The sequence below is a fragment of the Rhinopithecus roxellana genome, chromosome 12 (genome assembly GCF_007565055.1).
Source record: "Rhinopithecus roxellana isolate Shanxi Qingling chromosome 12, ASM756505v1, whole genome shotgun sequence".
NCBI classification, from domain to species: domain Eukaryota; kingdom Metazoa; phylum Chordata; class Mammalia; order Primates; family Cercopithecidae; genus Rhinopithecus; species Rhinopithecus roxellana.
Window position 1 is genome coordinate 128,926,555 of NC_044560.1, and position 15,183 is coordinate 128,941,737.

The 15,183-nt window shown below is 43.9% G+C and overlaps 2 protein-coding genes across 2 annotated transcripts in view; both read right to left on the reverse strand.

Moving 5' to 3' along the window:
- Positions 1-474: 474 nt before the first annotated feature.
- TXNDC12 (thioredoxin domain containing 12) overlaps positions 475-15,183 on the reverse strand; it is a 36,108-nt gene continuing 21,399 nt past the window's right edge. Inside the window, exons 3-7 of the mRNA XM_010370421.2 lie at positions 9,582-9,634; positions 7,762-7,835; positions 5,112-5,181; positions 3,779-3,862; positions 475-1,331 (exon numbers count right to left, since the gene is read on the reverse strand). Of these exons, the coding sequence (XP_010368723.1) occupies positions 1,252-1,331; positions 3,779-3,862; positions 5,112-5,181; positions 7,762-7,835; positions 9,582-9,634 (361 nt within the window). The 3' untranslated portion in view covers positions 475-1,251. The remainder of the gene's footprint in view (positions 1,332-3,778; positions 3,863-5,111; positions 5,182-7,761; positions 7,836-9,581; positions 9,635-15,183) is intronic.
- KTI12 (KTI12 chromatin associated homolog) lies at positions 13,107-14,927 on the reverse strand. The gene has a single exon (XM_010370419.2). The coding sequence runs from the start codon at positions 14,724-14,726 to the stop codon at positions 13,662-13,664; it is 1,065 nt and encodes a 354-aa protein (XP_010368721.1). The 5' UTR covers positions 14,727-14,927; the 3' UTR covers positions 13,107-13,661.

Below are 15,183 nucleotides of genomic sequence, written 5' to 3' on the forward strand. Positions count from 1 at the left end.
ACAGGTATGCGCCACCACACCTGGCTAATTTTGTATTTTTAGTAGCCATGTTGGCCAGGCTGGTCTCAAACTCCCAACCTCAGGTGATCTGCCCACCTTGGCCTCCCAAAGTGCTGGGATTACAGGTGTGAGCCACCATGCCCAGCCAGGAAAGGTTTTAAACAGGGGAGTAATATGGATAGATTGTAGGAGGAGGGAATTTAGAGCCAGTAGGCAAGTTAAGGGGCTATAGCAATAAATAGTCCAGGAGAGAAAAAGCCTGCCCTGTGCTAAAACAGTGATAGTGCGGACAGAGGAAATTCAGGTATTTAAAAAGTAAAAGAGATGAGCCATTGTGCTCATTTGAATGTGGGAGGTGAATGAGCAGGCGTCCTAGGATGGGACTCCTAGATTAGGTCCTCTAGGTTAGTTTTCTTCCTGAAGTGATCTCCATCCCTCCCTCCTTTTCTAATAACAAAAAGCCATCACAGCACATTTCCTTTTAAAGTTTTATTAAAGTTTAATGGAACAATATTTTATCTCTTTTTTTGTTAATGCCAGTACAAAAATACAGTTGATGACTTGACAAAATGGCTACACATAGGGCTTGAAGGTTTGAGTTTCTCCAACAGTAACAAGGGAAAACATGCTTCCACCTGGAGCCGAGTCCAAGCACACAGCCAGTCCTGCACACGCATATGTGCACACAGGGAAACCCAAGCATGAGAAGAGGAAAGGGGTTGTAGAAATTTGTGAAGAAGCCCACAATTATTCCCAGAAGGAAAAAGGGAAAAACAGGCTACCCCCTTGGTAGGGGGTAGAATTACTGATTTACACTTAGGATTTGTTATTTAATGATAAGCTATTTCTGCAATTTTAACATTGTAGAAAAGATGCTACTAGTCTTCTTTCACCACTAAGGTGAGTAAAGTGGGAGGAAATGGGAAAAGACTCAAATACTTAAGTGCGAGGAGTAAACCTCCAAGTGGCTCAAGTTTTGTGTCAGAAGGTTTCATTTTTTACATTCAATGACAAATTGACATTTAGGTGAGAGGGAAAAAGAGAAGAAAGTCTGCCACTCTCTGCTGGATCCACCAACATGCAGACCAGCTTCTGTTAGCAGAACTCTTCCACAGTGAGAGCGCTCCTTCCAGTGTAGATAGGAATGAGGTTTCCTGGTTGGCTTAATTGTTCTAGATGATTCCTCAATATTCCCTCCCCTGCTGCATTCCTTCCAGAACACTAACTGATGAAAGAAGGGGCACATTCATGTTACAATTCATCTTCAAGATGTTTCTTTCTGAAGGCATCACCCGTCAGCCTTTCCTGAGCTTCCTTCATCCCCTGAACAACTATGAAATAAAGATTGGAGGAAAAAAGTATGAAGTAAGTAATATTTGACATTTAACAACCAATGTATACTTTTAAATGTTTCAGAAGAAATATGAGAGGAGTACAAGATCTGGACTCAAGATCTAGCTCTGGATTTTGGCCCTGGCAAGTCATTCATCTCTTTGAATTTGTTTCCTCATTTATAAAATGAGAACAATATAACTCACCTCACACAGTATTATAAAAGTTAAACGGGAGAATAGATAATAAAAGTGCTTTATCAACTATGAAGTCATACCAAAATCTTAGCAGTTACTTTGGCTTACCCTCTAGGATTAGAGCTGATCCCCTATCCTAGACTATAGATGTTCACTTGACCCCCAGGGAAGAGGAAACACCTTCCTTCCGTCCCCCATTGTATCTTGTGGATGAATGCTGCACTTATTTTACTTCCTGGGGAGGTCACAGATTACACTGAGCGGTGTGTGTGCTGGGACGGGGGTGTCCCTACTGAAAGGGGTCGTCATTTCCAGTATCAACTACACATGGATGAAGCCAAGTTCTCAGGCCAAAAAAAAACAAAAAAAACAAAAAAAACAAAGAGAAACCTGGAAGGAGGGCCTTAAGTAGACTCGAGATGAAACTTCTTATCTCTCTTGGGGCATCCTGCTTATGGATTTAGACTCAAGGAGGACAGCTATTTCAGTATAGGCTCCTGAGTGGTGGTACTACAAAGCACCCCTATATAATGGCAGGCCAGGAGCTGGGTTGAGCCAGAGTCTATGAATCTTGCAAAGCCAACCCATAAAGCTTATAAGAGGCAGATAATATAGTTTGTTGTTTCTTTTTTGTTTTGCCTATGCCTTTAGTAAAGCTAGGTTTGAATGTTCCAGTTTCATGTCAGCTGAGAGATGGAGGATTCAGGGGAGGGTCTCGTGTTCACATCTGGACTATGTCAGTGTAGAGACAGCAGTGGTAACTTGGATGAAATTCTAAAGGGAAGGTGAATCTCAAGATACAAGAATTGGAGACCTAAAGCCCAGCTGCCCTTCTCTACGTGGAAAATTTCCCTTTGATACCAATCTTCAGTGATCTGCATTTGTTTAAGGAACATGACATTCTCCTTACTCAGGGGAAGAAGGTAATAGCTTTCACAGATCTCTTCCCCATCCCTAGTCTGAGAATAAGAGTATCAAGGACTCAAATCATAAAGTCCTGGCATGGCAATAGGGACACATGGCAACTTAGCACGAAACTCCCTTTCATAGATGAGGGGAAAAGGAAAACAGCAACAATACATGGCATGAATTCCAACCCCTGCCTCCAGAATCACTGTGCTCAAAGATTAGAGAACAAAAAAGCATGACTTGGCTGATGATTGCAAACTTCCTTCACTTGTTTGTGCTGGTGCTCTTCTCTCTCCTGGAACATGCTTTTCCCATTCTACTACTGACAAGGTCTCATTCTCTAAGACTTAATCCTCTAGCAAGCCTTACAAACTCTCTATGTTGGGCTATATCCCCCCTCACTTCACTTCCATAGCTTGAAATGTCCTCCTCATATCTGTCCAGAGATAAAATTTTTATCCTTCTAGGTCCATTTAAGTTTCAGGGTTGTTTTTTTTTTTTTTGAGACAGAGTCTCGCTCTGTCACCTAGGCTGGAGTGCAATGGCGCACGATCTTGGCTCACTGCAACCTCTGGCTCCTGGGTTCACACCATTCTCCTGCCTCAGCCTCCTGAGTGGCTGGGACTACAGGCGCCCGCCACCACGCCCGGCTAATTTTTTGTATTTTTAGTAGAGACAGGGTTCCACCGTGTTAGCCAGGATGGTCTCGATCTCCTGACCTCGTGATCCGCCTGCCTCGGCCTCCCGAAGTGCTGGGATTACAGGCATGAGCCACTGCGCCTGGCCCACTCAGCTACTTTTTGTATTTTTAGTACAGATGGGGCTTCGCCATGTTGGCCAGGCTGGTCTTGAACTCCTGACCTCAAGTGATCTGCCCGCCCCGGCCTCCCAAAGTGCTGAGATTACAGGTATGAGCCACTGCGCCCAGCCTATTTAATTTAGTATCTATGAAACCTCTTAGACTTGTTCACCTAACACTACTCCTCTTCCTCTGAATTTTCATAGGAAAAACAGTATTAGCTCAGTAGGAAAAAAACTAAGTTCTGGACTCAAATCCTGGCTGTGCTACTTGTTAGCTATGAAACTATGGGCAAGTGACTACCTCAGTCACTTGTGTGCCTCAGTTCTTCACAGCTGCCTGTGGGTCAGTCAGCTCTTCCAAGGGAAGGGGCTCAGTCTCATCTTTCTCCTGTATCCTACATAGGATCTAGCTAAAAGCTATAGACATGCAGGAGATGCTCAGCTAACATGCTGGATTTACTTCCCTATCACAGGCCTTGCATGTGGTTCATCCTAGTTCAATCTAGCAATAATCCTCCCTCCCTTCAGCATAACTATACCTTGCTCGGCACTGATGTAGAAATACTTGTAGCTGGGGTTTCCATTCTCATTGATGATTTCAGGATGCACCTTGCCACTGGGATCTGTTATAGACAAAATGACACAGGGTTTTGCAGTAACTACAATAGACAGGTACTTCAGACACTATATGGTACATCAGGCTCTCTGGGAAATAAGATCTGCCCATGTTTGCAGCCCATTACCTCACCATAATACCTCCCACATTTCTGCTTCCTTTTCTACTTGATGATTTTGATTTCTATCCCCCATAAAATCTAGCAGAATTTATGCTGAACAAAGATTAGGTGGTCATTAAATATCTCTTGTGGATATTTTTGTGGAATTGTTTGTGGAAAGACATTTGTCTGGTTATATTATTCCATTGCCTTAGCAGCAATATAGGTTCAAGGGTGGGAATTCTGGCTTGTATCTGTCTCTGTAGTGCCTAATACAGCGCTTGACATATGGCTGATGCACAGATGGTTATTGAGTGAATAAATGATCAAACTTTTCTTTTTTTTGAGACAGGGTCATTCAGGTTCCTTCTGTCATTCAGGCTCAAGGGCAGTGGCGTGATTATGGCTCACTGCAGCCTTGAGCTCCCAGGCTCAATTGATCCTCCTGTCTCAGCCTCCTAAGTAGCTGGGACTATAGGAGCATGCCACCACACCTGGATAATTTTTGTACTTTTTTTTTTTTTTTTGAGACGGAGTCTCGCTCTGTCGCCCAGGCTGGAGTGCAGTGGCCGGATCTCAGCTCACTGCAAGCTCTGCCTCCCAGGTTTACGCCATTCTCCTGCCTCAGCCTCCCGAGTAGCTGGGACTACAGGTGCCCGCCACCTCGCCCGGCTCGTTTTTTGTATTTTTTAGTAGAGACGGGGTTTCACCATGTTAGCCAGGATGGTCTCTATCTCCTGACCTCGTGATCCGCCCGTCTCGGCCTCCCAAAGTGCTGGGATTACAGGCTTGAGCCACCGCACCCGGCCTTTTTGTACTTTTTTAGAGATGGGCTTTCGCCATGTTGCCCATGCTGGTCTCAAATTGGACTCAAGCAATTCACCTATCTCGGCCTCCCAAAGTGCTGAGATTACAGGCATGAGCTATTGTGCCCGGCCAAACTTTTGTCATTGCTCACAAAAACAGTTAGTTAATGGGAAAAGTTTTACTTCAAACTTGTAGTTCTAGCATTCAGAACTCCCCCACTCTCCCTTGAAACTGGTTTTTGTTTGTTTGTGGTCATCGTGGTATAGTTTCACTAGGTGAAGTCAGTGCCTTGATTCATTTCTCTCTCCATCCACATCATGGATTCCCAGGTTAAGATCATGTGCCTTACCCAGAAAAAGGATTCGTGGAATATAACCCCCATCTGGGCTGAAATCTTCATCTTTGGGTTCCTCTTCATCCTATTAAGATTCAATGTAAACCTTAAATCAGATAATGTCCTCTCTCTCCTCAAAACCATTCAGTGGCTTCCCCACTTGTAAGGGCAAAACCCCAAATCCTTGCAGGCCCTACATGACCTATCACCTAGGCACTTCTCTAACTTAATGTCCCACCCCTTGTTAAGTCCTCTTCAGGACTTAACAAGGTCAGCCACACTGACCTCTTGCTGTTGCTGTCATTAAACAAGCCAGGCATCCTAACGTATTTTGGACTTGCTCTTACTTTCTGCCTGGACACACTTCCCCCATTATTATCCACATGGTTCACTCCCTTTTCTGTTTCAGGCCTTTGCTCAAATATCCCTTTATTTTCAAACCATCTATTTAAAACTGCAGTCGTCCCTTCCACTTTTCTTTTTTAGCCCTAGCATTTACCACCATCTGACATATTCTAAAATACTTAACTTTCTGTCTTCCCACACTAGAATGTTATTTCAACGAGGAAATTTTGTCTGTTTTGTTCACTGCTATATTCCTGGTACCTACATCATTGACTTGCACATAGTATTTCTTCAGTGCATGAATTAATAAGACTGGCATTTTAGTTACAGTTGTAGACTCATAGTCCTCCCAGGAGATTAAAAACCAACACAATCTGTTTTCTTTTTAAGAAATTTCTGAAGTTGGAGACGTTATTACTGTCTCCTTTGAGTAGGAATCCTAATTCACCACAGAAAGTGGTGAGGAATTCATGTGCAAAGGCAATCAATAATTTTACAATTTATGATGTGGTTCCCATTTCAGGGGTTAAATGGGGTCATTTCTTTGAATATAACTGCTATGGTGAGGGGTATCAGCATTCAGGCTATCCACTAGCTGTATAAGCATAATCCCTTAGCTGCCTGACTGTTAACTGTTAATGTCTTCACAAGATTCCCAGACCTATGTTTAAGTAAACATTATCTTTTTTTTTTCCCTCTTCTTCTTCTTTTTGAGACAGTCTCACTCTGTCACCCAGACTGTAGTGCAGTGGCGCCATCTCAGCTCACTGCAACATCCCTCCGCCTCCCGGTTCAAGCAATTCTCCTGCCTCAGCCTCCCTAGTAGCTGGGACTACAGGCACGCACCACCACACCCAGCTAATTTTTTATATTTTTAGTAGAGACAGGGTTTCATCATATTGGCCAGGCTGGTCTCGAACTCTTGACCTCATGATCCACCCACCTCAGTCTCCCAAAGTGCTGGGATTACAGGTGTGAGCCACTGTGCCTGGCCCAAGCAAACATTATTTTCACAGAAACTTATGGCTAGTGGTATTATCATAGAGCATCTGAGTACCTCATACGTGAAACGTATGGCCTAAAAGGGAGCATGGCTAGGTGAGAGTACCTATTCTTATCACCTGTTAGGCTCTGTGATCTTGACCAAATCACATACCTGCTTCAGGCCTAAGATGGTTCTTTCTGTAAAATGAGGATAGTACCAATAGCCTAAAAATCCCTTCCAACTTTAAGATCTGACATTCTATGACTCAGGATTCCAAGACCTGTAGCCTATATGAGGTATGTAAAAGCTATTTTCATAAGGAAACAAGCAGGCTGCACATATAAGCCCAGCACAGATTAGGTGCTCAAATGAATCACATTTTGCAGAAAGTTGTGGTCTGCATATATGACTATACCTTTAGTCTAGCTTTACAAAGATGTAAAACATGTCAGAATCATAAACTAAGGATAAAAGGACCTTAAAATTTAGTCATTTTAAGGCTGGGCATGCTGGCTCATGCCTGTAATCCCAGCACTTTGGGAGGCCGAGGCAGGCAGATCACTTAAGGTCAGGAGTTTGAGACCAGCCTGGTCAACATGGTGAGACCACCATCTCTACTAAAAATACAAAAATTGGCCAGGCGCAGTGGCTCCTGCTTGTAATCCTAGCACTTTGGGAGGCTAAGGTGGGTGGATCACCTGAGGTCAGGAGTTCGAGACTAGCGTGGCCAACATGGCGAAACCCCATCTCTACTAAAAATACAAAAATTACCCTGGTATGGTACTGCACACCTGTAGTCCCAGCTACTTGGGGAGGCTGAGGTAGGAGAATTGCTTGAACCCGGGAGGTGGAGGTTGCAGTGAGCCAAGATGGTGCCATAGCACTCCAGTCTGGGCAACAGAGTGAGACTCCATCTAAAACAAAAACACAAACAAAAACAAAAATTAAAAAAAATTTAAAAAATAAAGATTAGCTGGGCATGGTGGCACGTGCCTATAATCCCAGCCAGTCGGGAGGAGGAGGTTGCAGTGAGCCAGGATTGAACCACTGCACTCCAGCCTGGGCAACAGAGCAAGACTCCATCTCAAAAAAAAAAAAAAAAAAAAAATTTAGTCATCTTATTCGATCTCTCCTCTCCTAGTTCCTCCCAGAAATAGATGTTAGATGGTTTTCTAACATATCTGATGCAAGCCTTAGTATTAGAGGTCAAGAGAAAAACACATACATAAATTTGACTTTTATACCACTAATGAAGGTATAATGAATATGCATGAATGATGCTAATTTTAAAAGTCTTAAAATCATAGTAGAAAGGAGAAACTCTCAAAGTCTTACCTCAAGATTTACCATAACAAAATTGTGGGAGAGTTCTGAAATTTCTGTAGATTCTGCAAATTTGGGCTTTAGAGCTGGGGGGGAAAAGATTTTGGAATAGAAGAAAAAACATCATTGTCACAACCAAACCTTAATAAACATAAGCAACACTATTTCTCTTTGGTAGTTTAGACATTTACTGAGTTGATTCACATAACAAACTTTTTTTTACACTCTAAAAAAGAAGAATTAGCCTACCTGGATTCTGAATCTGCATAGCTATGTGACCTTGAGTGACTGACTTCATTTCTCTGAAGCTGTTACCACATTTATAGTATAAGGATAATGGCATACAAATGGCGGGAAAAGCATTATTTGCTTTTCATAGTTACATTTCAAAAACCATTGAAGTGAAAGACAATAGAGTGAGTCTGCCACAGGTGTATATCTGTGTGTGTGTGCATACATATATGTGTATATATATTATTAATTTTTTTTTTTTTTTTTTTTTTTTGAGACGGAGTCTTGCTCTGTCGCCCAGGCTGGAGTGCAGTGGCCGGATCTCAGCTCACTGCAAGCTCCGCCTCCTGGGTTTATGCCATTCTCCTGCCTCAGCCTCCCGAGTAGCTCGGATTACAGGCGCCCGCCACCTCGCCCGGCTAGTTTTTTTTTTTTTTTTTTTTTTCTATTTTTTAGTAGAGACGGGGTTTCCCCATGTTAGCCAGGATGGTCTTGATCTCCTGACCTCGTGATCCGCCCGTCTCGGCCTCCCAAAGTGCTGGGATTACAGGCTTGAGCCACCGCGCCCGGCCTATTATTAATATTTTTGAAACAGAGTCTCACTCTGTCGCCCACGCTGGAGTACAGTGGCATGATCTCAGCTCACTGCAACCTCCACCTCTCAGGCTCAAGGAATTCTCAGCCTCCTGAGTAGCTGGGACTATAGGCACGTGCCACCAAACCCAGCTAATTTTTTTGTATTTTTAGTAGAGTCAGGATTTCACTATGTTGGGCAGGCTGGTCAACTCCTGGCCTCAAGTGATCTTCCCACCCCAGCCTCCCAAAGTGCTGGGATTACATGCACCTGGCTTTTTCCACTAACTATTTTTTACACTCCTTTTCCATCTAGGACTTTAAGTGTAGCATACCAAATAAAAGAAAAAACCTGTCTACAGAAGTGGCAAGGTGGTATAGCAGAAAGAACACATGCCCCAGAGTCAGATAACTTGGGTTCTAATTTGGTTCCTACATCCTTCTCATGTCTCTGTACATTTCAGCTTCCTATAATATGTATTGTTCATGTGATATTTTAGCACTTAATCCCATACGTGACATAACTATTTTTTTTTTTTCAAGATGGAGTCTCGTTGTGTCACCCAGCCTGGAGTGCAGTGGCACAATCTCGGCTCACCACAACCTCCACCTCCCAGGTTCAAGCGAGTCTCCTGCCTCAGCCTCCCAAGTAGCTGGGAGTACAGGCACGCACCATCACGCCCAGCTAATTTTTGTATTTTAGTAGAGACATTTCACCATATTGGCCAGGCTGGTCTCGAACTCCTGACCTTGTGATCCTCCCACCTCGGCCTCCCAAAGTGCTGGGATTACAGGCGTGAGCAACCATGCCTGGCCTGACATAACTATCTTAATCCCCTTACGTTCCCTAAAATCCCCTCCAAATATAATTGCAAATTTCATGAAGGCAGGAAATCTATGTCATATATTTCTTTAGTATTCCTTAAACAGTCAGTAGTGCTGGGCCAGAGTCAGTGCCAATATTTGTTAAATGTTAATATTTGACAACACATCTGAGTTTTGTATTTAGATTGAGCACTTACACTTACCTTTGCAAGCTCCACACCAGGATTTATGAATAATCACCATCAGAGGCAGTCCACTTAAAAGGAAAACAAAGAAATTATAATCTAGTAATTCTACTTCTTGAAATTTAATGAGATGAAGATTAATATATGAAGACATTTCTGTAGTATTATTTCAATTGGGAAAATCGTTAGACAACTTAAATGTTCAATAATAATAGGTAATTGCTGTAACAAAATTATTGATAAATTCTAGCATTTCCGTAAATTCTGCAAATTTGGGCTTTAAAGTTAGGGAGGGCTGGGCACGGTGGCTCATGCTTGTAATCCCAGCACTTTGGGAGGCTGAGGTGGGCGGATCACTTGAGGCCACGGGTTTAAGACCAGCCTGGCCAACATAACAAAACCCTGCCTCTACTAAAAATACAAAAATTAGCTGGGTGTGGTGGCACACACCTGTAGTCCCAGCTACCGGGGTGGCTTAAGTATGAGAATTGTTTGAGCCCGGGAGGCAGAGGTTGCAGGAAGCCGAGATTGCACCACTACACTCCAGCCTGGCAGACAGAACAGACTTTGTCTCAAAACAAACAAAAAATGTTAACAGCATTTCTAAATGATTATTGTTATATAATCATTGAAAATAATAATTTTTCATTGGTAGCTTATATAAAAAACTAGGATATAGAAGTATCTATAGTCTGGTTTTAATTATAAAATATGTACAGAGAAAAGAGCCTAAATGTACCAAAACATAATAGCAGTTTTCTGTGGACGATGGCACTGTGGATATTTTCCTATACTACATCTGTATTTCATGATTTTTCCACAGTATAATTTTTATGATCAGGGAGGAAAGTGTTCACAATGAGCAATGCAATCCACCTGAACCAGACTGGCTAGAGGAAGCTCTTAAGCTCTCAAGGCTCAAATGACAGTTGGAAGACCCCATGTAGGTAGGTAGCCATTGGCTTTCTCCATCACGCAACCCCATGTCACCATAACATACACTGTATAATAGCTACCATGCACTTAACATATTGATCTGTATCTATTATTTACCCATCTCCCTCCACTGGACTTGGAGATTCCTAAGACAAGGAACTCTTAGCTGCCTCTATATCCCTTAGGTCTGACACATATATTATTGATAGCAAACACTTATATACCATTTGCCATGTGCCAGGCACTACTGTAAATATACATAAATTAACCCATTTAATAAGTGTCAAATGAATCATTCAGCCTCCTCACCTTAGGCCTACCTCACATCTGGATGGACCTCTGCCTGCAATACTTGTAAAAGCTTATAAACTAAATGAGCAGGGCAAGTTTAGGTGGGTAGTAGGATATAGGTAACCATAGTAGCCAAAATGTGCTGAATGTTTATTATATGACATTGTGCTGTATATGCATGTATATGATTTAAATGAAATCCTCAAAATAACCCTAGGGTAGATACTATTAATGGTCTCACAATAGAAATGAGAAAACTGAGATGCTCAATACAGTAAATATTTGGCCACATAAAATCTAGGTTCTAGGCTGGGCGCGGTGGCTCACACCTGTAATCTCAGCACTTTGGGAGGCCGAGGCTGGAGGATCACTTAAGCTCACAAGTTCAAGACCAGCCAGGGCAACATAGTGAAAACCTGTCTCTACAAAAAAATACGAAATTTAGCCATCATGGGGTGTGCGCCTGTAGTCCCAGCTACTTACAGCACTGCACTCCAGCCTGGGAGACCGCCAGACCTTGTCTCAAAAATAAATAAATAGATAAATATATAAATAAATATAAAAACCCAAAACAAAAGCCAAGGTTCTGCCACTTACTAGCTAACTCAGAAGTCCAACTTCAAAACCAATGTTCTTTCTGACTGTTACAGTCTCCTTCAATTTAGAATGGTAACCCAGAATCCATGGTTAAACCCAATTCAATCAATAACCAACTGAATGAAGGTTGGAAAAAGCCTTTTGAGTTTGCCTCATCCAAACTCCATTTCACACATGAATCCTCTTGTTTATCAGAAACAAAAGGTAGTATAGATTATCTCATGAGCAAGGAATATACCATGAACCAAGGCAGCCCATCTACCCCATCTTTTAATAGCTCCATAGTTTCAGAGCATGCATGTTTTAGAATGTCTTGCTTTCTCTTTTCTCCCTGGGAAACATCTATTTATCCTTCTAGAGCAGGGGACGGCAAACTAGGGTCTGCAGGCCAAATCCAGCCCACCGCCTGCTTCCACAGGGCCCATGATATGCAAATGTTTTGTTGTATATTTTTACATTTTTCAGTGTTTGCAAAGCAAATCTAAAAGACTCCTTTGTGATGTTAAAATTATAATTCACAGTTCAGTGTAGTTTTATTAAAATACATTCATGCTCATGTTTACTTACCATCTGTAAGTAGCAACAGTATTTGATGGTCCACAAAGCCTAAAAACATTTACTATTTGGCCCTTTACTGACATTATTCTAGAGTGATGGTTCAAGTGTTAACTCCTCTATAAAACCTTTCCAAAACCACCTCTCCCAACAGCTAGTCTTTTTCACCAGGTTTCCAAAACATTTTGTCCTTTGTCATCATCCTCTGACCACCAGCCCATTTCATCCTTTTTTTTTTTTTTGAGATGGAGTCTCGCTCTGTCACCCAGGCTGGAGTGTAGTGGCACAATCTCGGCTCACTGCAACCTCCGCCTCCCAGGTTCAAGAGATTCTCCTGCCTCAGCCTCCTGAGTAGCTGGGATTACAAGGCACGGGCCGCCTCGCCCAGCTACTTTTTGTATTTTTAGTAGAGACGGGGTTTCACCATGTTGGTCAGGCTGGTCTTGAACACCTGACCTCGTCAATCCACCCGCCTTGGCCTCCCGAAGTGCTGGGGTTACAGGCGTGAGCCACTGCACCCAGCCTAATCGTATCTTTTACTTGTATTTCTCACCACATACTTCTTTGTTTTTCGAGTTTCACTGTTTCACTGTTGCCCAGGCTGGAGTGCAGTGGTGCGATCTCTGCTCACTGCAACCTCCACCTCCCAGGTTCAAGCGATTCTCGTGTTTCAGCCTCCAGAGTAGCCGGGGATTACAAGTACACCATCATGCCCGACTAATTTTTGTATTGTGAGTAGAGATGGGGTTTTGCCACATTGGCCAGGCTGGTCTCGAATTCCTCACCTCGATTTCGGACTCCCAAAGTGCTGGGATTACAAGCATGAATCACGACACCCAGCTTTTCACCACATATCTCAAGAGCAAAAATACTGTATCTAATTCGTCTTTGAAAATCACAGGCACTGTTAAAGTAGGTACTACTTTAATTTCATTTGTTCAATGAAATCAATGAAGAATGAAAGAAGCTTGCAATATTTGCCTTGAAATACAGCATGAAGCACAACAGTTATGGAAATTGTCACAACATAATTACTGGAGTAGATCAAAACATTTACTCTCTCAGAACTATCAAAATACTACTTCACTTAAAGGAACAATGACAAGTATACCTAAAATGTTACATGAAAGTTACACAGGGAATATTAAGTGAAAGAAATTCCAGTAGACTATTTTTAAAGATTTTATTAGAGGAAATAATCTAGTAGATAACTTGCTTACTTCCACAAAAACAAAGTTTCCCAAGGATAGACACCAATGTATTTATCTGTGAACTCAGTCCCAGAATAGAGACTAGCAAAAAGTCAGTACAGTACTCAAAAAATACTTTTGTGGTATCAAAAAAGGGCAGGTGCAGATGTAGAACTGTGCCATCTTCAGTTTCTGTTCACAATTGTTTTAAAACAATTCTCATCCATCCAGTCTGCTCTCCCACGCCTCAGATGAAGGAAACCAATGGTCAATGCTCTGTGATATCCCAAGTAGGATCCGATCTAGGCAATCCCTGTCCACCTGAGCTCCGTACTCTGGAGGGACTTGCCAGAATGCGCCACGATAGTTCTCCATTCTCTTTAGTCTCAACTTACGCTGTAAACCCAAGGACTGGACAGCTCTAGTACAGTACTGCATCCATATGCTCTGAAGACCTTCTGCCTATTCTTCCCAGAGAAATAATGTGGAGTGGAGATCAGAAGCCATGGCTTCTCCCTACCTCCTCTGGTTAGTGCAGGCTCTGGCTCAGATACTGAAGAAACATGTTGGCCAGTTGGGGCAAGTTCTCATTGTTGGGATGCATTTTAGTGTACGAAATAAACTGGCGACGAAGGCGACTCAGTTCTGCCATGGTCAACGGCCGGGTAAACCTCAAGTGCTCTGTGGTACCAGGAAGCGTGAGCAAGTCCCCGGGGACAGCACTCTTCTGCGCTTCCATCAATCCGGCCAGTACTTGACTCGTGACCTGGTCCAACTGGTGCAGAAAGCTGCCGGAGGCGAGCGGTTGGGGCTGCGTAGACTGATGGGGTGGTGGGGCCCGGTTCTCAAACAGGGCAGAGCGGATCCCCGCCACCGGCAACGGCTCCTCTAGGCCCACCAAAGTGAATAAAGGCCGGTCCCAGCGATTCCGAGAATCGGGAGCCTCAAAGCGCAGCGTTAGGGCCTCCAGGAGTTCTGGAGAGTAAAAGGCACCAGACACATGCTTTGCAGATTTCTCCGATTCTGGAGTCAGGAGAGCTGGAGACTCTGCAGTCCCGGATTCTTCTCGCTCCAGTTCCTTGGGTACGTCGGCCTGGGCACTTCCATTTACTACAGAGCCCGCAGTCTGCAGTTCCCTGAGGACGCTGCTGCCCGCCGCCTGGGGTCTCCCGTCCTCCTCAGCGTGTGGCCGCCAACTCACACTGACGTTCCGGCCTGGGTTCTCGTTCGCGCCCGCCACCTGAGGTCCCGCGCTCGGGCCGCCGGGCCGTACGCAGTAGACCAGGCAGAGCGGGGTGCGGGCCGCCCGTGCCAGGCAGTAGAGCTCGTAACGGAAACCTTTGATGTAATTAAGCGAGTCCAGGATGACCACGTCGTGGCGACTCAGGCGCCGTTCCACGGAGGCTCGCAGAGCTCCACGCAATGCCTTCTCCCGGGCAGAATCGCCGTACACGGTTGGGTCTTCTGCGCCCAGGACAGCTGCGTCATCCACCACGTACACCGCGCGGCCCTCGGCAGCCAGCGCCATGCGCAACTCTTCAGCTCGTCGGCTCTTGCCGCTGTAGGGCAGCCCGCAAAACACCACCAGCGGCATCCTCTCATGGAGCAACCATAAGCAACAGCGCTGCGTCAACTTCCGGGTTGTACGCGTCTCTGACGTAAGCCGGAAGTGCAAACTGCTCTTCCTGTCTCCCTCGACTTTTACAGACCCTCTTGTTTCTATGGAAACAGGAGTTCTACGCCAACTAGGCCCAGGTCCAGCTTTCTCAGAAAGGAGCTACAGAGACTAGAATGGCTTCAGTTATTTATGCCAAATGTTATAGGCCTCAGGAGAACGTGATCTTCCTGCGGCCAAAGACTGCCCGTCCATTTTATTAATAAGGCCTAAGGGGCATTAAATATTGTAAGCAATCAGCACTATATTTAGCATATAGAAGGCAATTAATAAATGCTGGTTCTCCTTCATTCCTCCTCTTAAACCTACTGGCTCTCAGTAAATGTTTATTCAATTACCATTTCAATCATTCAACATCCCCAAGGTTGGGAATTCA